Source organism: Macaca nemestrina, chromosome 15 (assembly GCF_043159975.1).
Source record: "Macaca nemestrina isolate mMacNem1 chromosome 15, mMacNem.hap1, whole genome shotgun sequence".
In the NCBI taxonomy this organism is placed as follows: domain Eukaryota; kingdom Metazoa; phylum Chordata; class Mammalia; order Primates; family Cercopithecidae; genus Macaca; species Macaca nemestrina.
Window position 1 is genome coordinate 83,154,532 of NC_092139.1, and position 27,505 is coordinate 83,182,036.

The 27,505-nt window shown below is 45.8% G+C and overlaps 2 protein-coding genes across 3 annotated transcripts; one reads left to right on the top strand and one right to left on the bottom strand.

The window, feature by feature from the left end:
- Positions 1-1,882: 1,882 nt before the first annotated feature.
- Positions 1,883-12,789, top strand: LOC139358642 (ral-GDS-related protein-like). 2 transcript variants are annotated; one of them, XM_071079862.1, is made up of 13 exons: positions 1,883-2,023; positions 2,454-2,564; positions 4,632-4,804; positions 6,175-6,368; positions 6,493-6,809; positions 7,578-7,793; positions 8,166-8,269; positions 8,762-8,831; positions 10,387-10,461; positions 10,944-11,018; positions 11,610-11,633; positions 11,987-12,108; positions 12,618-12,789. In XM_071079862.1, the coding sequence occupies exons 1-13, from the start codon at positions 1,883-1,885 to the stop codon at positions 12,655-12,657; spliced, it is 1,662 nt and encodes a 553-aa protein (XP_070935963.1). In that variant the 3' UTR covers positions 12,658-12,789. The 2 variants fall into 2 exon arrangements, with proteins under 2 accessions (XP_070935963.1, XP_070935964.1); XM_071079863.1 differs by lacking the exons at positions 1,883-2,023; positions 2,454-2,564; positions 4,632-4,804 and adding an exon at positions 5,871-6,049.
- LOC105465827 (ankyrin repeat domain-containing protein 18B) lies at positions 3,930-26,605 on the bottom strand. The gene is made up of 6 exons (XM_071079869.1): positions 26,399-26,605; positions 24,809-25,031; positions 21,370-21,415; positions 20,142-20,195; positions 19,231-19,350; positions 3,930-9,294 (listed from the first exon to the last, which is right to left on the bottom strand). Exons 1-5 carry the CDS (start codon positions 26,560-26,562, stop codon positions 19,340-19,342), a joined length of 498 nt encoding a protein of 165 aa, XP_070935970.1. The 5' UTR covers positions 26,563-26,605; the 3' UTR covers positions 3,930-9,294; positions 19,231-19,339.
- Between the last annotated feature and the right edge of the window lie 900 nt (positions 26,606-27,505).

Here is a 27,505-nt window from a genome sequence, read left to right on the forward strand (position 1 = left end):
AGCCAGAATGGGCAGGGCCAGGTGAGAGGTGTCCTAGCACACTGAGGCTAGAGCACAGCTCCCAGCTCAGGGGGACCCATTTCTGAGGCGAAGGCACCCACCAGGGGCTCCGCCTGTCTTCAGAGGGAAAATCACACCTCAGCACCCCAGAGACCCAAAAGAAAGCTCCACTTCAGCAGATACCTTTCACTGGGCCCTGGAGCGGCAGCCCCAGGAAAAACTGCCATTGCACTGTCAGCTCCCTCCAGCCCTCTCTCAGGTCCCAGCAGGAGGAGGTCTCTGACTAAGCTCAGAGGTCTCAACAAACGGCGGGTTGAAGCTCAGAGGAGTTACTAACAGACCTATAGTTACCTCAAGACTCCACCTGATCAGGGCCAAAAATGAGTCCTGGGAGGGCAGCCAGGAAGAAAGCAGGGCAGAGAGGAAACACAGGGAGAGGGGGCCCTGGGACCATGTCAGATACGGAGGGAACCAGGGGAACGAGAGTAGCCCTGATGATTGTGCTCCCCACAGCCCCTGCATGTCTCTGTTCCATGAGAATTCAGGGTGAGGAGCTCACTCTTACCCTTCACCCGTTCCTGGGCTCTGGCAGGCTGGCCTGCTTCCTGCCCCAGCCTCACCCATTCTCCGCAGTCGTCATCACTGATGTGGGCAAGCTGATGTCTCCGGTTTGCTGGGCTCTCACTCTCCACCCAATGGCACCAAGTTTACTTCTTTGCATACTTTATTTTCTGTGATTAAAAAGGGAAGCAATTCTCACTAACACCATTTCTCAGAGGAGAAAACAGGCACAGGGATGTTCTATGACTTCCTCACGATCACCAAGCTACAAGTGGGAGCTGGGTTTGAATGGAGGTCTACCCATGCTCCTAAATTTGAGCCATCCTCCAAGGAAAGGACAGCACTGTAAAAGCTCAGTGATGGGGCGGGAGTCCTCACTAAGGCCTGACCAGGCTGGAACCCTGATATCCAACTTCCAGCCTCCAGAACTGGGAAAAACATAATTCTGTTTTTGATCAGATCCCCAGGCTATGGCTCTTTGTTGTAACATCCTGAACTAGCCCAGAAGTGCGACTCCATCATCTGTGTCATATACCATCATTCAGAAGGGAGTCACTAACCCCTCAATGCTGTCTTTGTGGATGCTGCCCACCCTAGGCTGAGATGAGGCACAGGATCTGGGTCTAAATAAGACGAGAAGGCACTGGAAGGTACAATGTCAGAGGTGGAGGTCTGAATTTCATTTAATCTCAATCTCCACTGTTGTAGAATGACAGACGAGGCCCAGAGCAAAAGTGTCTTCTCCTGAGAACACACTGTGGACCCCAGTCCCACTGGAGTTCTCTTCTATGCTACCTCTCACCCCTTCTTGTATTTCTTCCATCTGTAAGTGTGTGCAGTATCTACAGGGAACACCACACCATGAGTTTTATAAATCTATCTCAAACACACCTCATGAGTTCCCTAGGAAGGAGATGCTAGCATAACCCCCATTGTGCATGCTGGGGAGGCCCCAAAACACCAAAGGAGTTCTCTAGGGTCTCACAATAGCTAAGATAAAGGTTGTTTGACCCAGAACTATCTCCTCAAACCTGGGACCCTGGTTACATCCAGGTCTTCCCAAGGTGCTGAAGGGGCACACTTTGGCATAATGGTGAAAGGTAAGGAGTTGATGGGGGAGAGTGAGCGGCCAGAAGCCCAGTGGGGCCTTTGAGTAGGTCTTATGGAAAGGAGGTGCTTACAGGATGGAACCTACAAGATGTGACCTCACTTCCTTACTGACAGACCCCAACAGAACTTAGAATTCTGGTAACTAGGCACCCATATTATACACACAGCCCCATTTCCAGCTCAGTTGATAGTCGACACTCCAGAGAACAACATGTTCTCCTGCTGTGTCCCAACATGCTGCCGACCTCCTCGTCGCAGGAGAGGCCAAAATGAGACTGTTTCTCGAGAATATAGACATTGGTACAACCCTCACCCTCGACGCCTCTGGCCCTTTGCCAGAAGGCACCCACAGGTAACACAGGGCCCAGGGCAGGCCCGTCCAGGCCAGGCCTCAACTGTGCCCACTAGGGCAGTGCTGAGCCCCTCCCCATGTGTTTGGGGAAACAGGAGAAGAGGGGCCCTCCCTGGACAGGAGCAGGTAGGTTGTCGGGAGTTGGGAGCCTGGTCAGTATGTCAGGTTCACAGCCCAGACCATGCCTTCAGGATGGGAAGGTGAGTGTCGAGGACACAGTTTGTCTGCTCAGATCTGAATCCCAGGACCTCAAGCTGTCATCTGCCAGAGATCTCAAGCTCCTCTGGCTGGAGGTCTACGCAGATGCTCCTATGTGCCCAATCCTGTTGGGGAAGGGGGCGCCAGGGAGGAGTTCTAATGGGGGTGTCCCACTATGGGGTCAGCCAGGCAGGCCACTGACACCTCTTCGCCTGGCTCACTCTCTTTGCAGAGCTCCACACAGCAGATCAAGCAGGAGCTGTTGGATGGATTCCATTTCTCCATCTTCTTCAAAGAAGGGCAGGGGCCCCCTGCTACCAACCACGGCCAGTGCTGGTCTGGGGTGAGACTGGACACAGAAGGGTCTCCACAGACAGGGATTCCAGAAAACCAGGGTGGGCCCAGGACTCAAACACGAATATGGGGATTCCCTAGGCTCTGTCCTAGGGCTTTCACACTTGAGTGAGCCACTGTCCTCTCCCAAAGGAATCTGGCTGCCATTAGTCCCCAGTGGCAACTTGGTTACAGGCAAAGTCCCTTTCACCTATCAGAGGAAGATCAGAGAAAATCCTTCTGTTTTCACTTGATGCTATGCCAGGAGTATCTCAGCATGTTGCTACAAGAATTGGGTATGATGGTAACATTGTAGCACATACTCATACTGTTATCATTTTAACTCCCCACCCTAAGTGTATGTCCAGCAACAGGCAGCTCCCCTGCCCTGCTGACCTCGTCCAGGACTTAAAATCCAACACTTCTACACAAACAAGATGGGGGGGTGGTGATTACAACAAAAGAAGGTGAAGCTACTCTATGCATCTGTGTTGAAAGTGTCATCTCAGAGAACTCATCCCTGCAGACACACCGGGCAGCTGCTGCACTCTTGCATGTCACTGTAATATTCCTTAAGGGAGGCCATGCTCCACAGCGGGTCAGCCTCTCAGTGCTGGTGGAGCCTGTCGTGATAAAATTCCCTTTCTAGGCAGCCTTTCTACAGGGAGCATAATCCTATGTGTGTCCTAATAGGCTGGAGCAGTTTGCCAGGGCTGCCATAACATGTACGCTGACTGAATGGCTTAACCACAGAAATCTGGTTCCTCACAATTCTGGAGACTGGAAGCCCAATGTCAAACTGTCAGTCTGGGGTGGTTTCTCTGGGCCTCTCTCCTTGCCTTGGAGATGGCTGATTTCTATCTCAGTCAGGACAGGGTCTTCTCTTGAATTTCTCTGTGCACTGACCACCTCTCCTTGTAAGAAGCGCAGGCCTATTAACTTAGGGGCCACCCTAATGAACTCACTTCTCCTGAATTACCTCTCGGAGAACTCTGTGTCCAAACACAGTCACATTCTGAGTCTCTGGGGTTGAGAATAGAAACAGTTACATTTGGGGGAGGGGACACAATTCAACCCATAAAGTACACAAATCCCCTGCGGAAGACACACACCCGGGAAAGGGAAATCTGGGTGAAAGGATCTGCAGATAGCAAGTTTCAACAGGTGTAGCCAGTTGACTTTCCAAAAGGGCTCCAGCTGCTCACAGGGTCACCAGCAGCCTCTGAACGTAGCTGCTTCTTTGAACACAACCTCCCCTGAATACTAACATGTTCTTAACTTTTTGTCAATCTGTTGTCTGTGTGGCAGAGAGAATCACCTTGTTTCATTTCCACTTTAAACCATACATTTCCGTAAGCTTTCCTGCTTTCAATACCTGCCTGCGTTTTCTCTTCCACGAGTCGCCTGGCAGATCCTGGGCCTTGGGATGCGCTTCCTCCCACCCTGGAGTCTTCCGGCACTTTCCCCTTGACCGGGGCTGGGATGGCCGTAGCTGTTTCTCCAGACTCACGTTCATGTTAAAGAACAAAAACAATCATATCCCTTTAAGTCAAAGGGTTCTTCTAGAGCATCTTGTCCGGTGTGCTGTCACTAAAATAAGGAGGGGATGAGACCTCCCCAGACCCTTCCCTTCCATATAAGAAGCAGAGCCTCAGGTGGCCTAGAGGGAATTTCATCCAGTCCTCCCTGTGGAAGGTGCTCTCTTCTGACCCGGGTGCTGCTGAGCAAGCATCTGACATCCAAAAGCCCGTGTCTCGTCTTCTCCACCATGAGGGTGATTTTTGAGGAGTGCAGGGATGATGCTCTTCATGCAGGCTGTTGATACAGAGGGTGCTGTTGCCCCACAGCTCACATTCACCATGCTGATGCCTTGAAGGCATGAATCATTTTATCCTTCCCCATCCTCACATGCAATTTTACCTTGAAAGCCTAGAACCCTTTTCACCATGGGCACCCAGGTTCTCCACATGCACAAGTCCCTGAAGGGTTGATGCTTCTTGGTGTGAGTTCCAGATCCCGATCCTCTGGTGGTTCATGGTGTTACCACTGACTCTCACGTCCCTCCTTGTCCCCCTAGTATGAAAATGAGATCTGCAGGATGCCAACTTTCCAGCCCAGCACAAGGGAGAAGCTGTTGGAGTCCCTGGTTCCAGCCTTTCTAACTAAACCCATCTCCTCCTATGCCACCTGCCTGGGTCCCTCCTGGGACTTTATCACCGTGCCACACTTTTTGGAACTACTGGTTAGAAGGTGAGTGTCCATCCCCTCCAAGGCACCGAGGTGCCTCTGTCCCCTACTGGCTGTGTCTTGAAGATGCACCTCTTGGAGCCTCAGTTGGCTCCTCTGGAACAGGGAGTAATGAGAAGATGAACCTCACAGGGTTCTTGTAGGGACTGAATGATCTAAGACACAGCAAACAAAGGGGTCCCTAGAGCCTAAAACTCTGGACAATCTGCTGTGGGTGCTGTGATTCATGTTTATTACTTTTCTCTTCCCCCTCACTGAAGCAGCTCTCAGCATTCTGCCACAATGGCCCATCTCTCTTCCTGTTTGGAAAGGCACATAGAAAGCAAGTCTGCAATGGCATTAGTAAACGATGTCTGAGTTTCCTTCTGGCTGGACTTTCTCCTTGATACAGACAGAAGAGGGGTCCCTTCATGCTGAGAAAGGAGCCACAGGCCCTCTCTGACATCTGGAGAGGCTCACTGAGTTTCTCCAATGGTTGGGGTTCACTCATTCAACACATACATACAAAACACTTCATTTGTGCATCGTTCCTCTTGTGACTTGGCATAATTTCATAAACAAGGCAGATGACAATCCCTGGGCCTCAATTCTACTCAGAGTCAGGTGCTCACAGTAGACACAATAAACAAATGGTATCTTCAGAATGTTAGAGGTGAAACCCTCATGGCCTCCTCTACGTATGGTGGCATCCTCCCAGATCCTGACTAGAATGACGGAGCCCAACAAGTATCAACTGGGGGGACTTAGGGTTCTGAAGGGCCTCTTCACCCACAAAACATGGGGGGAAATATGTGGACTCTGGCTGGGGAGAGACTAAAGGAGCCCTGGGGTTCATATGTCTTGTAATTCCCACAACAAGGCTGACATCTGGGGACTTCCCCTGCACGAGGCAAATAGTGAGTTCTGTAAATGGAGACTGAGGTCCCTTGCAAAGGAGACGTGAGGTTGAGGTCACAACTGGCCACTGAGAGACCCATCCCCAGCACCGTGCCTTCCCAGCTCTCCCTGTCCTCCTCCACCCAACATCTGCCCCTACCCTCCTCACCCCAGGACCACAGCTGGAGCTTTGATGAGCAAGCTGCTCACAAATCTGCCTGGAGCTGCAGTCTTGAGTGCCCAGCTGCACAGTGCTGTGCTCCAGGGCCATTGGGAAGAGAATGTCAGTGGGACGCTGGGGTGCAGAAGGGTCCGTACAGCCCTGCTACATGGCCAGGTCTGCCCCTTCCAGGACAGCACTGATGGCTTGGGGTAGGGTGGGGCTGTCCTCTACACAGGCAGCAAGAGGCCAGGGACCCAGAACCACACAAGGGTGCCCTGGAGGGTTGTGTGGGAGAAGGCCAGGCCTCTGACTCAGCTGTCCACTCCATCACCAGCACCACCGGCTCCATTTTGTTCACCTGGCCCCCTGAAAACCCTTCAGTTTGCTGCCAGGCCCTGCAACGGTCATCTTTCTGGATAAAGCTGGCCTTCAGGACCTTCACCTGGCCTGGACTGGGCTTGGAGAACCATCAGGGAATTGTCCTAGGCCAGTTGGTGCTTCCGGAGCCCAAGGAGGCCAAGCCAGATGGTGAGAAGACTTTCCAGGGCTGGTGTTTTCGGGGTACAATTCCCTTAATTTCCATCCAGTCATTTCTATACTTGGAAATCCCAGTGAGGAGTGACTGGAATGGTGACCTTTTCTCCTTTTCCAGATCCTGCTCCACCTCCTGGGCAACACGCATTAACAATGCTGGCCCTGGAGCCAGCGCCACCACTGCTGGCGGAACTGCCGCCTGCTCTGGAGCCAGAGTCACCTGTAGCCCTGGATGCACAAGGATATCGACATTCAACACCAGCACCAGCACCAGGGGAAGGGCCCCCTCCAGGAACAGTGCTGGAGCCACAGTCAGCCCCAGAGTCACCCTGTCCCTGTCCCGGGACTGTCAAAAGCCAACACACTGAGGAGCGGCCTGACATCACCACCTTCCCTCCCAGGCTGCTGGCAGAGCAGCTGACCCTCATAGATGCGGTGAGCAGCTGGGCTTTGCAGGCTGTGCGTCTGGCACCAGCTGTCTCAGACCAGCCTCTCCCTGAAGAGCAGCCAATGCCCTGGGTCCAGTTTCAGCCCCACTTCTTACCAACCATGGGATCTGGATGAGTTTCCTCACCCACAAGCCTTCCCTGTCTGCATGTGGACAGCAGAGATGGGAAATCACCCGTGCCAGCTGCACAGAGTGACTGTGCAGACTGAATGACAGGGGATGGACAGAAAGCAGGACAGGGCAGGTGATCAGTGAGGGGCAGGCAGGGCCATGGGTCACTCACCCAGCTGCTCAGGAGCCTCACTACCCTCAGCACTTATTAGGTATCTCATGCATATTAGATTCTATGGCAGACACCCAAACAGAGCCCAAGGTTGCAGTTGCTGCAAGGAAACTGCACCGGTATGGAGAGAAGGAGTAGAGGGCTGATTGGGATGGGAGGAAGTAGAGGCCTCAGGATGGGCAGGCCTGAGCCACCTTCTAGTTCTTGGAGTGAGAATGGCCTGGAAGAAAACGTCACTCTCACTTTCCACCCTTGTTGGGTTCTGGGCCATGATGCATTCAGGGCCCTCGGTGCCCAGAAAACCAAATGCAGGGACTCCCACAGGTCTGGAGCATATTTTAAAGCTTTCTCAGCTCCAGCTCTGTTCATGCCAGAGACTGTGGATGACTGTGAGCTCACTTCCTGCCTGGGACTCTGGGTGACTCTGAGCTGGGCTGTGCTGTGTCCGTGACGCTCTCCTCCTCCCCCAAAGGAGCTGTTCAAGAAGGTGGAACTCTACGAATGCATGGGCTCCATCTGGGGCCAACGACATCAGAAGGGGAGTGAGCATGTGGCACCCACAGTTTGTGCCACCATTGCACACTTCAACAGGCTCACCAACTGTGTCACCACCTCCTGCCTCGGGGACCACAGCATGAGGGCCCAGGACAGGGCCAGGGTGGTGGAGCACTGGATCAAGGTGGCCAGGGTAAGCCATGGTTGGGCCTTGGGATTCCCTCTCTCAAAATGGGGAACTGCCTCTTCTCCGCCATCGGCTTTCAGGATTGGCATCTGTATCTCTAGCCTGAGCCCTGCACATCCCCTAAGCCCTTCTGCCCAGAGCTTCCCTGACCTTGACCCCCATGGCCCAGTAGTGGCTGCTCACTTCTGACCTGGGATCTTCCTTGGGTTGAACTGAAATCTTCCTAGATGAGTGACATTCACTCAGCCCCAGGTGTACCCTCCTGAGGCTCCCTGGGCCTCTGCTTCATTCAGGAAGGGAGATCTCAGCAGAGGGGGCTGAGGCTGAAGTGGGTCGGACTCCAACTCTGGACCTCACAGCTCACTCTTCCCTCTCCAGGAGTGCCTACGCCTCAACAACTTCTCCTCAGTGCACGCCATTGTCTCTGCTCTGCGCAGCAACCCAATACATCGGCTACACAAGACGTGGGCAGGAGTGTCCAGGTGAGGAGCTCCCTCCATGGGAGCACCAGAGTTGACCTAGGGACCCATAGGTCTCCCCATGTGCCCTCAACGACTCTGAAAGGTTCTTGGAGAACAGGGACGGTGGAGGTAGGGATGGGCTGGTGGGTGTGCTCACTAAGCTGCCCTGGACTCCTAGGCAAGGATTTCTAACTCAGGAGGAAGGTTTTTTAACCATCAGGAACAGACTGGAGCCAATTGGAGGCTTTCAGGTGTTTGTACCCAGCAGTGGAACTGTGTCCAGCTGGAAGCTAACTGTGAACACGCGGGGGCTCATGTGAAGTGGAGATGGGCCAGGGGAGGAGCACGACAGTCCCACCCTGGTCCTCTGGAGCCCTTGTCATCAGATGACCCCACTGGAAACTCTCACGCAGGAAGCCGAGATTCATTGAGTTTTCAAACAAAAGGGATTGGAACTCACAAATCTCCCCCGTGATTCCCAAATTTACCCTTTTTTCTTTCCTCTGTCAATAGCAAGAGCACAAAATATCTAAAAGAACTCTGCAAAAAGGACACTGCAGTGAAGAGGGACCTGCTGATCAAGGTACAGTGGAGTCTGGGAGATGCGGGACAAGTGTTTGAGGGTCACAGAAAAGAGTGAGTTTGGAAGGGCATTGGACCTGGTGTGCAGTGGTTATTTTGTAATGTTTTGACTTACCTACAAAAAGTGCACTTGAAAAATTCCCTCCATGCCTACTTTGGGCAAACAGGAGGAAAGGTGTGTGGGTCCATGGGCGCGTGGGGGCACGGGGACAAGAGGTCCTGGAAATGGGATGTGGCAATGGCTGCTGGGCTTCTGAGTGGGGGTGATGAGCTGCAGCATTAGCAGGGCTCTGGCTCCCATGTTGGTCAATGCTGCTGGCATGGAGCTTCCTCCAGGCTGGGGGTCGTCATTGTAGGTGGGACTTTCTTCCTTCCTCAAACTGGCAGCAATTCCTCAGGAAGCCAGGCCTCTGCTGCTGCATCTGTCTGCAGTGCACCTCCATGGGCAGGGACTGCAGCCCACACTGGGGGAAACAACAACAGAGGAAGCTCATGTGCCAGGGAGTCCAGTAGACTGCCCAGCTATGGGTACCAATGGGCAAACTCAGGACACATGTATGTGTTTGCTGGGACTCCCCGCTCTGCCCTTTGCAGACATCTGAAAATGGTCGTGTCACAGGATTCTCAACAATTAGCAGTGACAAAGGCTCATGACAAGTATCTGGGGGATCCATGCATTCCTAGGGGATCCTCCCCAACCAGATCTCCGAAACTCCATGCAAATGAGAAGGCAACATGCCACCCCACCCAGGATTCTGGAAAACCCTGCCATATCCGTCAGAGATGTCGCCTCAGGAGGCCACATCCTGAGTGGAAGAAGAGAGAGTTCTGTGCATGGAACTCCCCTGGGGGATCACTGACGAGGCCAAACCGTGGATTTGGCATGGCGCAAACCCAGTTTGTGTGGCAGAGACTCCGGTGGGGCTCAGATACACAGGTGCCATTTAACCAGGTCTCCTAAAATGCCCTGTCCCTTTCCCATCACGACTCTGCAAGGCTGGAGTCCTAGACACTCAGAGACTCCAGAGAACAAGACCCTGATGGGTGGTGGTGCTGGGATGTGGGGTGAAGGCAGCCGAGACGGAGCCTCCAGTAGGGGGAGGAGGTGCTCTCTCTTTTGGGGCCCTGGGGAGTCACTGCCCACTCTTGGTCTCTGTTTCTTTATCTGGAAAATGAAGGGATGCTGAGCCTGTAGTGCGGGCCTCACAGGGTGGAAATGAGGTTCGAGAAAAGAAAGCAATTGGAGGGTGCTCCTGAATGGTTCTTCCTCAGAGGGATGAGGGGGAGAACAATGACAACAGCTACAGGAAACAGTACTCAGGAGGCCCTGTGAGGTAGCTGTGGTTTTCATGGCTCTTTACAGAAGAAGAAACAGTCTCAGGGAGGCCTGGCTGTATGATTGGGTGACACACACAGGGAGTGTGGAGCTGGCCAGTGGTATGAACACTGTGCCAGGTGACTCACACCAGTCCCTGGGGTTCCAAGTGTGGGGTGGCTGGGGTATAACTGGGGGAAGGGAAGACAGCCTCACTGTCCCTGTCCCTGACACCTGGCAGGCGGGGAGCTTTAAGGTGGCCACCCAGGAGAGGAACCCCCAGAGAGCCCAGATGAGGCTGCGGAGGCAGAATAAGGTGAGTGAGACTGTGTCATGGAGGGACCACAGGGGATAAGAGGACAGGGCTCTTTTCCCCACCAGCTAGAGACCTCCGTATCAAGACAGCGGGGGCTTCCTCCCCAGCCCTGTCCTCCTATGGCCACTGGGCCTGGAAAACCTCCATTGGAGAGACCAGAGCAAGGGTCTGGGAAAGCAGAACTCAGAGTGGATGTGGGGAAGGGTAAGGCTGGGACCACAGGCCCTTGTGACTTGTTAAAATCCCACCATAGAGGTAACTAGGAGTGATTGCCAGACTTGGAGGTCAGCTGGAATAGAGGAGGCAGAGAATTGGGAAAGGTAGCTGAGGGTCTTTGGCTGCTACAACTGGGAGACCTGGGAAGGGGGGTTCTGGGAGACAGGGGCTGATGGGATTTCATGGGACAGGGCCTTGGGCAGGCACCTCAGGGTCAATACTCATCACCACTACCCCTCCCACCTCCCCACCCCTCCATGGCACAGGGCGTGGTCCCCTTCCTGGGGGATTTTCTGACTGAGTTACACAGGTTGGATTCGGCCATCCCGGATGATCTGGATGTGAGTGAGCCTGGGGCAGGCTGCTTGGGAACCAGGATCCTGAGGCTTGGGAGGAGAGGGGCCTGGACGGAGCCCTTAGATCTCAGCCCTTGGAAAACCTCCTCTCCTGAGAGTCTCACAGCTGCTCCTGTGGGAGGGGGTGCCAGGCCCATCTCATTACCTCTGACTGACAGAGGCTCCATGGCAGTCACCAGCCCCTATCCCTGAGTGGTGAAGCTGCAGAGCTACCTGACTGCAACGATGCTGAGCTGTGGGCTGAGCTGGACTCAGCCTCTCCCTAGGGTAGTCCCATAATAGGAGGGTGAAATTGAGCCTTTCCAAGGGCAGGCAATTCCAGGGTCACTAAGCACTTTCTTTCTACGAGAGACCTCAGTTTCTCTGTCTGTCATCTCAGAGGGTTGGGGCAGAAGGTCCCTGAGCCTCAGCTCCCATGACCCCTGCCCTAGAGCCCAGAGCCTGAGGCAGGTTCAAGTTCTATCATGTGCACATCCCCTAACCCTGGTGGCCCTGGCAGTAGTGCAGCATGGGAAGGGATGGGGTGGGGCTGTTGTGGGCCAGGGACCTTTCTGATGGGCTCTATCTGACTTCCAGGGCAACAGCAACAAGAGGAAGAAGGTGAACAGCTGGGGCATTCTCGTTGGATGAGGTTGGGGATGTGGACGTCACAGTCCACCCTGGGCAGGACACTCCCTGGCTCCATCCTCTACATCTTAGGTTTACTGGGAGGGTTTGACACACACAGGAGGAGGAGGAGACCTATCCCAGTGGAGAGAGTGGGAAAGGCACTGGAATCAAAGACAAGTTCCTGCAGGAGGGACTGTTCACATCCAACTCTGAGAACAGGCTGGGGGCTGCATGGGGCCCCTTCACAGAATGGCCCCAGGGACCAGCCCCTTCTCCCTGCCTGCCAAAGGTCCCCTCAGTGTCTTCCACCCAGGCCCTGTCAGCATCCTGTCCTCTGTCTCTAGGAGGTCCGAGTTCTGCAAGAAATGCAGCTGCTCCAAGTGGCTGCCATGAATTACAGGCTTCGGCCTCTGCAGAAATTTGTCACTTGTTTCTCAAGAATGGAGCAGCTCAGTGAAAAGGAGAGGTGAGGGCCTGGCACATGGGCAGAGGGTGGGAGAAGGCTCTCCATTTTTTTTTTAAATGTGGTCTGGCTCTGTCGCCCAGGCTGCACTGCAGTGTCACCATCTCTGCTCACTGCAACATCTGCCTCCTGGGCTCAAGCCCTTCCTCAGCCTCCCAAGCAGCTGGCACTACTGCTATCCACCACCGTGTGCGGTTGTTCTCCTGTTGTTGTTCTGGTACAGGTGGGGTTTCACGATGATGTCCAGGCTGGTCTCAAACTCCTGGCCTCAAGCAGTCCACCCACCTCAGCCTCCCAAAGTACTGACAGTACAGGTGTCAGCCACCCCACCTGGCCTAGAGGAGGCTCTCCTGTGGACAGCTGCAGAGAGCCTATGGCCATGACTCCACCACCAGCATCAAGCCCTGTTGCATGGGGACTGCTGGGGACCCAGGATTCCAGTTGGGCAGGCAATGAGAAGGGACCCGATGTGTGGCTCATGGTGGCCTCACAGCTGCCTCTCTGTCCTGCAGCTACAAGCTGTCCTGTCAGCTGGAGCCCGAATCCCAGTAGGCGGGAAACATCCTGCAGTGGCTAGGGGCCCTATTGGGATGCTGGCCAGAACACCGGCTCTGCATCATCCTTCATCCAGACCCGAGACACCAGGAAATCACATCTAGGTGGCTGGCAGCTCAGCTACATCTTGACCCCGCTCCTCAATACCAGATACTCCTGCTGGCCAGGATCAGGTCATGGGACTTTTGCATGTCAGGCGGGAAACCATTTTATGTTTATTTTCTTTAGTGTATAAGTAACGGTTTTTTTCTTAGCTTTTGTTAAAATAAAATTTTAAAACACTATTCAGAATGTTCTATAGTTGTTGGAATGAGAACAGTAACTCCAGTGCAGTAACTGTATACCAGTCTTTAGGATTCATCGTCTAGCATGTCAAATTGAGGCTATGGCTGAACAAGTCATGGAATAGCATTCGCGTTACACCTGCCAACCGTTTAACGTTTTCCTTCTTTATTCAAATTAATTATTGCTAACTCTGTTTAAGGAAAACAAAAAATAAAACAAACAAACAAAAAAACACTTAAAAACCACAGTATGTCACCCAATCTATGTCACTTGTTCTACTGACCAATTACTCTCAAACCTAAATTCTAGTTAAATTCAAGTTCCACTGGGTTACTCTACTTTTTTAAGTTGTAAATATTTAATGAATCACTTAAATATTTACTGAAGGGCTGGAGATGGGAGGTATTTATGCAAGTGGTAGGGCTGGCCTTCTCCAGAAGTCCTGTGCACAAGGGAGCTGGCCATGAGTCTCCAGGAAATACAGATAACCTTTTCCCACTATGGATCTTCCCAGACTTTCTGACACCTCTCTCCTAAGGGAACATCAAGGAAGGAGAGAATTGTTTGAACCCAATATCTAAAGGATGTCCCACAGCTTAATTTGAACACAAGAACACAAGCCCCATTGTGGTATATCAGACAAAAACAAGTCAAAGAAATCAACATTTCAGGGTCTGAAATATGATACCCCCAAATCAACACAAAATAAACACTTCAATCCAGTCCTGGAGCCACAAAGCTCCTATAAGAAAAGTGGGAGTTTATTTCAGCAAAACTTGTGTCTATGCATGCAGTTTGCAAAAAAGAAAGAAAACAACAGCAAAAAGTATCTATGGCAGCAAACCCTTAGGCCATGCAATTGATTTGGCATTACTTTTTCTTTCTTATTTTTTGTTCTTTTTGGATGGGACACAAAAATCACTGCTAACAAATATAAATACAAACACACGGGACTATACATCATTTGAGAGCCTCCGCATGGGAAAGAGAAACAATGAACCATTAAAGAAGGCATCCTGATGAGTTCATGTCCTTTGTAGGGACATGGATGACGCTGGAAACCATCATTCTCAGCAAACTATCGCAAGAACAGAAAACCAAACACCGCATGTTCTCACTCATAGGTGGGAATTGAACAGTGAGAACACTTGGACACAGGAAGGGGAACATCACACACTGGGGCCTGTGGTGGGTCCGGGGGTTGGGGGAGGGATAGAATAGGAGATATACCTAATGTAAATGATGAGTTAATGGGTGCAGCACACCAACGTGGCACATGTATGCATATGTAACAAACCTGCACGTTCTGCACATGTACCCTAGAACATAAAGTGTAATAATAATAAAAAAAAGAAGGCATCCTACGCATTGAAAGAAAGTTCAGCAGAAACATATCTGTGAAAGGGATTGCAATCTAACATGTATGAGAAACTAACACTACTCTGGGAAAATGAACAAAATCTAATACCCAAGCTAAAACTGGGCAAAGAACCTCAACAGGCACATCTGAAAAGTAATCACGAAATTGACTGACAGGTCAAAGAGAAGCTGCTCAACTTCACTAATCATCACACACATGTCTAAGTGCAAACCACACTCAGATACCGCTCACTCTAATTAGGATGAAACTTACCAAAAACAAGAAAAATCCCATACGTTCACAGGCAGTGGCCAATGTAGAAGTGCAGAAAAAGAGATTTTATACACTATTGGTGGGAATGTACATTACTATACACACGAAGGAAAACAGTTGAAGGTGCCTTAAACATTTTACAACTACCCATTCACCTAGGAATGCCACCACTGGTTACACACAGAAAGCGCATGAAATCTGTTATGTTAAAGAGATATCGGCCTTCTTATGGCAATTGAAGCACTATGCACAATAGCCAAGGTATCCAATCAACCTACCTGTTCATGCATAGATAAAGGGATAAAGAAACTGCGGTACACAATGGAATCCTCCTCGGCCATAGAAATTCATGAACCCATGTCATCTGCAACAACGTACAGAAACCTGGAGGACATGATCTTCCATGAAATGAGCCAGGAAGAGAGAAATAAACACGGCATGATTCCATGCCTATGAGAATGAGATCAACTTTGTCTCTAAACGACTTTATCTCCTAGTAGAACATTTCATAGTAGTGAAGAGAGACTGGGGGTTGGGGAGGCAGCACAGGAACTGGGAAATGGATGCAATGTTACACTCAGATGACAGGAATAAATTCAGCTGTTCTACTCCACAGCAGGATGTCTAGAGTTAACTGTATCCTACCATATTTTCCAAAAAAGGCTGAAAAGAAGGATTCTGAATATTGTGACCACAGAGAACTAATAAATAATAACTACACAAGGTAACAGAGATAGTCAGTCAATCCCTTGCTTTCATCATTACACAAGGTACATATGCATGGATTAAAATGTCCCGCTCTACTCTTTAATTGTATAACTTACTAGAGAGCAAATTGGTTTTAAGGACATAGAAATAAACAATGCTGAAGTTCATGTGAGACCAGGAAATGCCCTGCATTTCCAAAGAAATTCTGAGAGATCCAAACTACATTGGATGCATGACACTCCCTGATATGAAATTGCACTCAAACTCTAGGGACCTGCTTCTGCATGGATGAGTGGAAGAGAACAGAGAACCTGTAAACCCACACACTTCATACCACCTGATGCTGCATGAAATACACAATGATGAGTAATGGGGAAAGAACTCCCTTTTCAATAGTCTTGGGATAAATGGCGAGCCATATGCAGAAGAGTAAGTAACACTAGGCATCTACTTCTCACCATGTATCAAAGTTCACTCAGATGAATGAAAGATGTAAATGGAAGACCTCAAAGTACAAAAATCCTACAAGAGACCCTAGGAAATACCCTTCTTGACATCAGCTTTGACAAAGCATTTATATGCCTAAGACCCCACATGACACTGCAACAACATCAATAATCGACATGTGGGACCTAATACACTAAAGCGCCACCACACAACACAAGAAATTACCCACAGAGTAGACAGACGACATACAAGATGAGAGAAAATGTTCCCAAACTATGCACCAGACCAAGTTCTAATATCCAGAATCTACCTTAAAGACCTTATACAAATCAGTTAGCAAAACCACCCTCATAATTAATAGGCAATGGATATAAACACAGACTTCTCAAAAGATGATAATGAGCAACCAACAAATTGAAAATATGCTCAACCTAATTATCAGAGAAATATAAATCAAAAGCACAATGAGATATATCTCACGCTGGTCAGAATGGTGATAACGCAGTTAAAAAAAAAAAAAAGGGCACTGCTGAGGCAGCAGAGAAAGGGGATACTGGTCCACTTTTGGTGAAAATGTAAAGTAGTTCAGACACCATGGAAAGCACTTCGGAGATTGCTCAAAGAACTTGAACCAGAACTACCATTTGACCCAGCAATCCCACCGCTGGGGTATACACAGAGGAAAAGAAATCCTTCTCTCCAAAACACACATGCACACAAATGGTCATGGCAGCAGTATTTACAATGGCAAACACGTGAAATCACCCTAGGTACCTGTCAACAGTGGATCCGAAAAGGAAAATGTGGTACATATATACCACAAAAAACTAGGCAGGAATTAAAAGAAAAAAGAAGGAAATCATGTCCTTGGCAGCAACATGAAAGGAGCTGGAGGCCATTATCTAAAGAGAAATAAGGAAAAAACAGAACATCAAATGCCACATGTTCTCACTTAGAAGGTGGAGCTAACATTGAATACACCCTACCGTAAAAGTGAAACAACAGACACTGGTGACTATCCGATGAAAAAGGATGAAGGGATGAGGTATGTGCTGAAGACCTACCTGGTGGGTCCACCCACTGCCTGCATGATAAGGTTGCTTAGACCGCAAGTCGCAGTGTCATGCAATATACCAAAGGCAGTAACTAATGCGTTTGTACCCTTTAGACTATAATAAACATAGAAATTATGTTAAAAAATACAAACTTAGAAGCTAAAAGCACGAATGAAAAACACAAACTTTTATAATTATCCAAACAATCTTTTATTGGCATAAACTAAGAAAATGGACAGAATGAGGAAATCAAATACTCAACCCCAATTTACATTTAGTGAACACGGTTTTCAAAAGAACACCAAAAAGATGCAATGGGAAAAAAAGAGCCTGTTCAATAGATGATTTTGAGCAAACTGAATATTCACATACAGAACACTGAAATAGGACCCTTATGTCACACAACACAAAAATCAATGCAAAATACATTAAAGACCTAAAACTCAATTCTGAAACCACAAAACTCCTACAAGAAAACATAGGGTGTGCATTATTTTAGAAAAGAAATCCATACATGTAGGCTGCTAAAGGTATTTAAAAAACATTAAAACAAAGGAAACACTCCAAGAAAACACCCATAGACAATGTAATGGCTTGTCGTTTTCACTGAAAAGCTGGGGACCCGGTTCCACAGAACAGTGGAACAGATTAGAAGACCCAGATATAAACCTGCACACCTGAAGCCATCTGATATTTGGAAAAAAAATCAACAACAATAAGCAATGGAGAAAGGACTCCCTATTAGTAAGTGATGCTGGGATAAGTGGTTAGCTAGATGTAGAAGAAGTAACACTGGGCCCCTATGTGTCACCATGTACAGAAAGCAACTCAAAATGAATCAAAGATTGAAATGGAAAACCCTGGGCTGGGCGCGGTGGCTCATTCCTGGAATCCAAGCACTTTGGGAGGCTGAAGTAGGCAGATGACTTGAGGTCCTGGTGTTCGAGACCACCCTGGCTGACATGGTGAAGCCCCATCTCTAATGAAAAAACAAAAGTTAGCTGGGCGTGGTGGCATGTGCCTGTACTCCCAGCTACTCAGGAGAATGAGGCAGAAGAATCACTTGAACCCAGAAGCTGGAAGGTGCAGTGAGCCGAGATTGCTCCATTGCATTCCAGCTTGTATGAGAGAGCCAGACTTGGTCTGTAAATAAATACATAAATACATAAAAATCCAATACCTGAAACTATAAAAAAAAATCCTGCATGAGAATCTAGCAAATACCCTTCTTGACAGAGGCTTTGGCAAAGCATTTATATGTCAAGTCCCCAAAAGCAATGGCAACAAAAACAATTACTGATAAGTGGGACGTAATACACAAAAGAGCCGCTGCACAGAACAAGAAACAACCACAGAGTCAGCACACAGCCTATAGAATGAGGGAACATACTCCCCAACTATGCATCTGAAAAATGTCTAATATCCAGGATTTACCATAAAGACCTTAAACAAATAAAATCAGAAAAAAACCCAATTTATAAAACGGTAAGGGACATGAACACACACTTAAAAGAAGGTGTACCAGTAACCAATGAGCATGAAAACATGTTCAATTTCACTGATCATCAGAGAAATGCAAATCAGAAACATACTGAGATACCATCTCACACTGGTCAGAATGGCAATTATGACACACAATCTACAACAACAGAGGCTGGTGGGGCAGATGAGCAAAGAAATGCAGGTCCACTGTTGGAGGAAATGCAAACTACTTCAGATCCCCTGGAGAGCAGTGTGGACATTTCTCAAAGAACCTAAAAGAGAACTACCACCCAACGCTGCAATCCCACTCCTAAGGATCTACCCGAAGGAACATACTTCCATGAAAAACACATATGCACATCAGATTGCCAGGTCCCCACTGATGAGGCCTTTACTGAGGAGGCCACCACTAACCAGGCCCCTGCTGATCAGGTCCCAGCTGACTAGGTCCTGATGACCAGGTCATCTCTGACCATGGTCCACTGGCAAGGCCCCTGAGCAGCAGTGCTCAAAGTCTCATTACAATGTCCCCCTCAGCTCACAGACCCCGCCTCCCTGCATGTGTGCCCAGAGGTCAGGCCCTGGGGTCTTTTTTGGGACACTGCCTTTCCTCCAAGACACAGGGAGAGACAGTCAGCCTCAGGCTCCAGGTGACCAGCTCCACACTCACCCCAAAGGCCCTCTGGGCCCAACTCAAAAGAGACAGTAAGCAGCCTGGCACTGCCTGGAGATGCCATCTACCCTATTCCTGAGTGTCAGAGTGTGAAGAACGGAGGGACATTTGGCAGAAGAGACACCCTGTGCTGCTGGGTCTCCCAGGGCCCTTCCCACAGAGCCCCAATCTAAAGACACAGCACAGAGGCTACACGAAGACTAATCCACAACCTTTGAGGCTGAGTCAGGGACCACATGAGGACTGTCCCCAGACAGTCACAAGGCCCTTTGCTTGTTTCTTGGTACCTCAGTGGATGCAGCAGCGGTTTTTCTGTTGGGGACCAGTAAGCACGTGCTGGGGAGGACTCGCTTGTGCTTCCTCAGTGGCTCCACCTCTGCGTCTAAGAAAAATCACTCATTCCAGGGCTGGGGCAGAAAAAATACAAGATTAGATGACATCTTGTGCCAGAAACTAAAAAAGTGCTGATGGAGTAACAGGGACAAATCAAAAAGACATAAAATCAGCTTGAAATCTAATCTTGGGGAACTGGAGCACCAGAATCATGAGCTTTCCCTCCTCTCTTATTTATTGGTTTCATTTCTCCATGTAGAACAAAGACGAGAACAAGAAAATAATCATCTGGCAACCATCGTAGTAATAATTGTTAAAACACAAGTCATCCATGAAAGGCTAAATCTAGTGGGTTCTGAGGAGTAACCAGATATTTACAGAGCCTCAAAGTAGCTCCATACAAAATACGGTTGAACTACAAAAAGAAAATTGTAACATTAGCATGGACAAACCTGGCAGGTACTCCTTAACTATCCTAAGTAATAAAAACTGTAAAATGCAAATAAGCCTTCTATGACCTTTACTAAAGTATCAATGATGACTTGGTTGTTTGGCTGTTTAAACAGCTGACATTTGGGCAATTTGAGTATGTCAAACTTAATAAAAATGGTTTTTGTTTGCAAGATCCACTTAAAACTTAAGGAGGCTAAAAAAAATCATTTAAAATACCCTATAAATTATCATCATACATATGATACAAAAATATCCTACACTTTAGTAAATATTGTAATGTTAAATATTTTATGAGAAACAATTAAAAATGTTCTGTAAATAGCGCAGTAATAAAGTTTTATAATCTTTTAAATCGTACAGTTTTTCCTTAAGACTTCATGGTTAAATATTCTCTTCATTAGATGTGGCTTACCAGTGGATTCTAGAGAAGAAAGTAGACGGGAGCAAGTGTCCAACACAGCAACAGCTGGAAAGAAAAAGAAAGAATTTTGTTCTTTACCTAGAACACTTCAGTTAAATAAGTGTGAGTTAGAAAACTAAAGAACTGAGAACTTTATCAGAGTTAATAAGAATGAGAAATATGTATGTACATTTACAATACAAAATTACTATTAAATAATTTACACATGGCATTAATTCTAATTGTGTTTAAATATCAGAGCTTTTTCATTCTTCATTCATGTAATCAACAGCTACGTGCTAAGGTACTAGAACCAGCACAGGAATTATAAGATGAAGATGGTATGGTCCACCTCTCAACAGTCCATATGCTATTAACCTAAAAAAACAGAAGGCAGGCAATGTCCACATACAGTCATAGATACCATGACAGGTATACAGCAGGGCACTACTGGAACACACAGAAGTAACATCTAGCCCACTTTTATGTCAATATCGTAGGCTTTCTGGTGGAGGAGATAACATAGGTTGATACCTGAAGGACAAGGAAAACCTTGCCAGATAGAGGGAAGAGGCTAAGGCAAAGAGCCTGAGGTGAGGAAGCGCCCTGCGGAGTTCCAGTTTGGTGCTAGAGCAAAGGGCAGAATGTGGTAAGTGGAAAGAGACAAGGCTGAGTAACTTGACAAGAATCACATTGACGTGGGTATTTCTATTTCATGGTGAAAAATTTGGAACTTTTCCTGAGAACAGATGTAAGCCGATGACACAGTAAATGACAGGAGATTTAAAATGTCACCTGTCAAGTGACTGCTTATGAAGGGCTATTGCTCAGCTAAGGATTTTGAAATGAGTCTGAGGTCTGTTGGCCTTCAATCTCTATCAAAATCCTGAGAACTTGATGATGACTTTGTTTTCTGAGAACTGTTTCAGTGTGCAGGCTGACAGTTCCATGAGGATGGCAAGATTGAAGAAATTGTAGAGCCGGTGAAAAAGAGATGCATAGACTTCTTTGGAATTTTTTAAGCTATGGAACATGATAAATGTATGGTGAATAAGTACAGTCTTCTCCGTGAAAGTTTTTGTTTTCACATCTTTCATTAGATGTGTCTAACAAAAAAACAAAACAAAAAAAAACTTGACACAGTATCTACTAACCCAACAATGAAAAATAATGCCATTTGCTATTTACATTTTATTTCTAAAATAAACCTAAATTTAATTAATAAATTTTGGAAACATACTTCTCTTTGTTTCTCTAATTATTTGTTCTACACAGTCCAGCTCCATCTAAAATAAGTAAAAATAATAATAATGTTTAAGTTAAACAAGAAACATTACTATGAAAATAATATGTCACTTATAAAATGTGGCCTTTAGTACTTTTAGTGACTAGACTTAACTCGAAGTTTGCTTAAATAGAAAAATAATCACATAAAGTAAAATTTCTACTTATTTTAAGTTTAGATAACAGAGGATGTATCTGTGTAATGCTGTTTAGAGTAATCTGACAAAAATACAGTTAATATTGGTCTACTGAATATACATGATTTTAGAAAGGTAGTGTTTTATTAGTACAAAGGTTAAACGATGGCCAGGCATGGTGGCTCATGCCTGTAATCCCAGCACTTGGGGAGGCCAAGGCAGGCAGATCACGAGATCAGGAGAGCGAGACCATCCTGGCAAACACGGGGAAACCCCAGTTCTACTAAAAATACAAAAATTAGCTGGGTGTGGTGACACACACCTGTCCCAGCTACTTGGGAGGCTAAGGCAGGAGAATTGCTTGAAACCAGGAAGTGGAGATTGCAGTGAGCCAAGATTGCACCACTATACTCCAGCCTGGCGACAGAGTGAGACCCTGTCTCAAAAAAAAAAAAATAAATAAAAAATTAAATAAAGTCATCTTTTGCAATGAATGCATTGCTTTGAAATTCTTAGCAAAACTCTGCCCTTTATAAAGTTTAATCCATGTTTTACTTCAATAAATTTTATCTTAAAAAGAAATTTCTATTCTCTACTCATAGCAAACTTTTTTATAGTAAATTTTTCTTTCTTTCTTTTTTTTTTCTAGTTTGTAGTCTAAATTAAGGTGGTACCTGTGTAGGTTTCTTCCAAAAGTATATTGAGGGATGCCAAATTTTGGAGTACAATTGAACCCATCACATAGGTAGTGAGCATAGGACCCAATAAGTAGTCTTTCAAACCTGGCCGACTCTGTCCCTCCCTGTTCTTATTTCCCAGTGTCTATTATTCCCATGTTTATGACAACATGCACCCGATGTGTAGCTCCCACATGAGTGAAAACACGAGATATCTGGTTTCTGTTTCTGCGCTAGTTTGCTTAGGATAGTGGATTCCAGCTGTATCCATATTGCTGCAAAGGACATGATTTTGTTCTTTTTATGGCTGCAGAGTATTCCATGGTATATATGGAATTTTCCAATCTACCTTGAATTTTCAATCTACCTTGGAGGCACCAGGATTGACTCCATGTCTTTGCTATTGTGCACAGTGCTGCAATGAACATACATGTGCATGCATCTTTGTTACAATGATTTATTGTCCTTTCGGTATACCCCTAGTATAGGAATGGGGTTGCTGCATCCAATGGTCATTCTTAGTTCTTAATTTCCAAACTGCTCTCCAAAGTAGCTGAACTAATTTACATTGCCCCAAACGGTGTGTGTTCCCTTTTCTCCACAGCCTCCCCAAAATCTTTTTTTTTTTTTTTTTTGTACTTTTAAACAAAAGTCATTCTGGTGTGAAATGGTATCTCACTGATGTTTTCTGATGATTAGCAATGGTAAGCATTTGTTAATATGTTTGTCAGCCACTTACATGTGTTATTTTGAGAAGTGTCTGTTCATGTTCTTTGCCCATTTTTACTGGTGTTATTTATTTTTTGCTTGTTGATTTGTTTAGGTCTCTTATGGATTCTGGATAACAGGCGTTTGCTGTATCCATAGTTTGTGAATATTTTCTTCCATTCTTTAGGCTGTCTGTTTAATCCCGTGATAGTTTCTCATGCTGTGCAGAAGCTCTTTAGCTTAATTAGATCACACTTGTCAATTTTTGTTATTCTTGCAATTGCCTTTGAGAACTTAGCCATAAATTAATTGACAAGTATGATGTCCAGAAGAGTACTTCCTACATTTTCTTCCAGGATTTTTATAGTCAGAGAACGTACTCTTAAGAAAAGCACAAAACTTTTTTGTTTTTGAGATGGAGTCTCCATCACCCAGGCTATAGTGCAGTGGTATGATCTTGGCTCACTGCAACATCTGTCTCCTGGGTTCAAGTGATTCTCCTGCCTCAGCTTCCCGAATATCTGAGATTACACATGCTTGCCAATACACCTTGCTAGCTTTTGTATTTTTAGTAGAGACAGGCTTCATGATGTTGGCCAGGCTGATCTCAAACTCCTGACCTCAAGTGATCTGCCTGCCTCGGCCTCCCAAAATGTTGGGATTACAAGTGTGAGCCACCATGCCTGGTCAAGCACAAAGCTTTTAACATAAAAATGGAAATGAACATTTTAGTGTTTTGTGTAATTTATAAAATGCAATTATTTTGAATTCTACTATATAATAAACATCCATATGTGGGGTAAAGTGTTTGGATGCCAATAATTCAGTTGTGATTATGGGTGGGAAGAGTTGAGATGGTGCAAATAAACTTTTTAAAAATTTTTTTATTTTCAAGATGGAGTCTCGCTCTGTCACCTAGGCTGGAGTGCAGTGGTGTGATCTCGGCTCACTGCAACCTCCACCTCCCGGGTTCAAGCATTTCTCTGCCTCAGCCTCCCTAGTAGCTGGGATTACAGGTGCCCACCACAACACCCAGCTAATTTTTTTTGTACTTTTAGTAGAGATGGAGTTTCACCGTCTTGGCCAGGCTGGTCTGAACTCCTGACCTCATGACACACCTGCCTCGACCTCCCAAAGTGCTGGGATTACAGGCATGAGCCACCGTGCCTGGCCGGTGCAAAGAAACTTTAAAAGTGACATGAGCCAGGCACGGTGGCTCATACCTGTAATCCCAGCACTGTGGGAGGCTGAGGCAGGCAGATCACAAGGTCAGGAGTTTGAGAACAGTCTGCTCAAGACGGTGAAACCCTGTCTCTACTAAAAATACAAACATTAGCTGGGTGTAATGGCAGGCGCCTGTAGTCTCAGCTATGCGGGAGGCTGAGGTGGGAGAATTGCTTGAACCTGGGAGGTGGAGGTTGCAGTGAGCCAAGATGGCGCCACACACTCCAGCCTGGGTGACAGAGTGAGACATTGCCTCCAAAAAAAAAAAAAAAGAGAGGCGGTGTGAACCACAGCTAAACTATGATCAGTTAGAAAGTAAGCCAAAGCATCTCAAAGTATATCATCAGTTATCAGGCAATAACATGCTATTTCTAAAACCTAACTTAAATGCAGATTTTAAAGACATTTTAAACATGTCAGTTTAGTCACATTTATTGAATAAAGTTAGCAAATGGGTATCTCTTGAAAATGAGAGCTCCAGGGAATTAAAAAATGTAAAGTGCCCATTTCCTTTCTGTGCTAACACAGCTAATTATGATCTTTACTTAAAACGCATAAATGAACAGAGCAACTCAGTATTTCACCAAATTAAAAACAAGAATTATATTAGAGAAGTGAAACCCAAAAGAGAAACGGTCATATAACTAACCTCAGTCAAGTAGTTCTTGCAGTTATTTGAAGTCTGTGGATTTGAAGTAGGAATTCTTACGGGCATTTGGGGAATATATTTTCTGTTGAGTCCTATACAGGGAAGATTTTCAACACAAGGTGACTCTGGGTCTCGCCTTATAGGAAGAGTGCTGAGAAAATATTTCACCTGCTTGTTCTCCATAAGGAGCTTGGTGTTGATCATTGCTATTTTCTTATTCGATCTGTAAAGATAGCAAAGACAAATGCTTAGTGTTTCATTTTTCCTTAAATGACTCTTAATGACTTGCAGTTTTTAAAAACTTGCCCTGAGAGCAAACCAAATTACCCACTAAACAGTGTTTTCACATCGAAGATGTGTGAGAGCGTATCTGTTGTAAGGAATTATAATTTTAAAATAATTCTAAAGGAGCACCTGTGTTTCTAAGGTGATTTATACTGAACAAGCAGTTCAAACAAAGTAGACAAGGAAGAGATAATGGTTGTCAGTGATGTATGGCTCAAAAGGCAATACTTGCTGCCTTCTAAAATGGCTCTACTTGTAAGATTCTGAAGTTCCGTTAGAAATACTTGTATTTAAAAGGTAACAAAGCGGGAAAATGAATATACTGATTTGCTTGATTATAAGAACCACTTCACTAGAAATAATTATATCAAAACATCATGTTGTACTCCTTAATGTAGGTTAAGAAAACTAAAATGAACAAAAAAATCTAGGAATACTTGTGTTGAGTAAACCAGTTTTAGGCTTCACCCTTGTACATTTCACCCATTATCTAGGAACAATTAAACATTCGGCACTGAGGAATAATTCAGAGAAACAGCTCCTGGAGAGAACTAGATTGGCTGGTGATCAAAAAGAACTGAAGCATCTCTGAAGGCAATTAGCCCCCAGCACTGTGACCAAGGCACTGGAGGTGCGGCTTGTTCTCTCTGCCTTCCACACACTCCTTCAGGCTGAACAAGGTGTTATTTTTTAACCACTTTGTGAATTACACTTCTTTAAATTCCTGTGATAATTATTCACCATTGCACAAGGATGCCTTTCTGTAACATCTTAAAAATGTTACACAAATAGTCTTTCTGAGGTATTAGAAAGACTGATAGTATTATCACCCTCTAGTGATAATACTAAAGATCACAATCAAAAACAATCGTGCCCAGAGTAGCAGTACCACTTGACACTTTGGGTTTAGGTTGTGATCTACCAAAAATTAAATTAAAATCATTAATATTTCTATTTAGGGAAATTCTGACAAGTAATCTTATAACAAGATCACTTTATTAATTATAAAACTTCAAAAATACTTAGTGAAAAAAACTAACAGATCAGGTTAACTACATGAGACTTTTCAGGGGAAAAAAGCCATACAAAAGCAAAAAAACAAAAAAAAGTGAGAGGAGAGACAGAAACTATCCTTGACTAACATTTTAAAGGTAAGATTATTTACTAACATTATTTTCCAAAATTACATGATCAAATTAGCGTTCACTTCCTACTAATATCCTGAAGCCATCTCACTAAAAATTATGCTTTCAAAACAAATTAATGAGCTTAATTCATTCCCTATGAGTGTATGTTTTGACTTACTTCGTTAATGTTTTTGACACGGAATTGTTAGCTTTCAATGCTATTGCAAAAGCTTCCTTATATTCTTCTAATTCAGTTGTAACCTCTTTATAAGCAGTCTTCATTTCGGAGAATTTACATTCCGCATCTTTAAGCTCGAGTTTCTTCTTATTTAGTGAAGTCATATTATCCTTATTTAACTGCTCTAATTGTTTTTCATACTGTGCTTTCCCTAAAACAAATGAAAAGAATACACTTTTAAAACAATTATAACCTAATTATTATGTTTGTTGCCTTTCACTTTGAGTCAGTGATTCAAAGAGCAATTTTGAACATGTTAAAAAAAGAGGCTGAAGCTTAAAATGTTTATCAGCAATATCAAAACTAATAACTGAATTCACAATTAAGTCTGATTTATAAAAATTTGAAATCATAATTATGTTAGTATTAATGTAATCTGGTCATATAAAAATAGAATCCATTCATAATTTTAAAAAGTGATCAATGAACGATGTAGCTAAGACCAATTCAAAAGTATCACATGATTTCTAAATCACAAGTTTTTCTTATGCCAACTGGTCTTAATCATCAAATGACTCCATAGTGAGAACCAAGAGTTTGAGGCTGCAGTGAACTATGATCAAACCACTGTCTCCAGCCCGGGTGACTACAGTTGCCCAGAGCCCAGACTACACTAGCAAGATCCTGTCTCTTAACAACAACAAAAAAGCTCAAAGAACTAGGGGAAGGTAGTTTGGTTAATGGATATAGAATTACAGTTAGATAAGAGGAATGAGTTCTGGTATTCTGCGGCATTGTAGAGTGAATATGGTTAACTATGATTTATTGTATATTTTTTAAAAGCCAGAAGATTTTGAATGTTCACAATTCAAAGAAATGAAAAATGGTTGAAGTAGTAAATGTGCTAGTCAGCTTGATCATTACATCCTATATACGTGTATCAAAATATCACTAACCCATAATTATGGATATATGTGTCAAAAGAAAAGCTATATTCATCCCATTTAAAAAAACCAAATATAGGCCAACCTTACTGACTTCCTCCTAATGAATAGAATGCAGTAAAAGGGATACCATGTGGCTTCTCTATCCCAGACTGCTTTCACT

Bases quoted from the DNA above. Each gene is read 5' to 3' on its own strand.
- LOC139358642 (XM_071079862.1), top strand. From the start codon at position 1,883: ATGTTCTCCTGCTGTGTCCCAACATGCTGCCGACCTCCTCGTCGCAGG. The intron at 6,369-6,492 runs GTGAGAAGACTT...CTCCTTTTCCAG, and splicing joins CAAGGAGGCCAAGCCAGATG to ATCCTGCTCCACCTCCTGGG. The intron at 8,270-8,761 runs GTGAGGAGCTCC...CTCTGTCAATAG, and splicing joins ACGTGGGCAGGAGTGTCCAG to CAAGAGCACAAAATATCTAA.
- LOC105465827 (XM_071079869.1), bottom strand. From the start codon at position 26,562: ATGACTTCACTAAATAAGAAGAAACTCGAGCTTAAAGATGCGGAATGT. The intron at 25,032-26,398 runs GTAAGTCAAAAC...CTATCTTTACAG, and splicing joins GTGTCAAAAACATTAACGAA to ATCGAATAAGAAAATAGCAA. The intron at 21,416-24,808 runs GTTAGTTATATG...TACTTATTTTAG, and splicing joins GCAAGAACTACTTGACTGAG to ATGGAGCTGGACTGTGTAGA.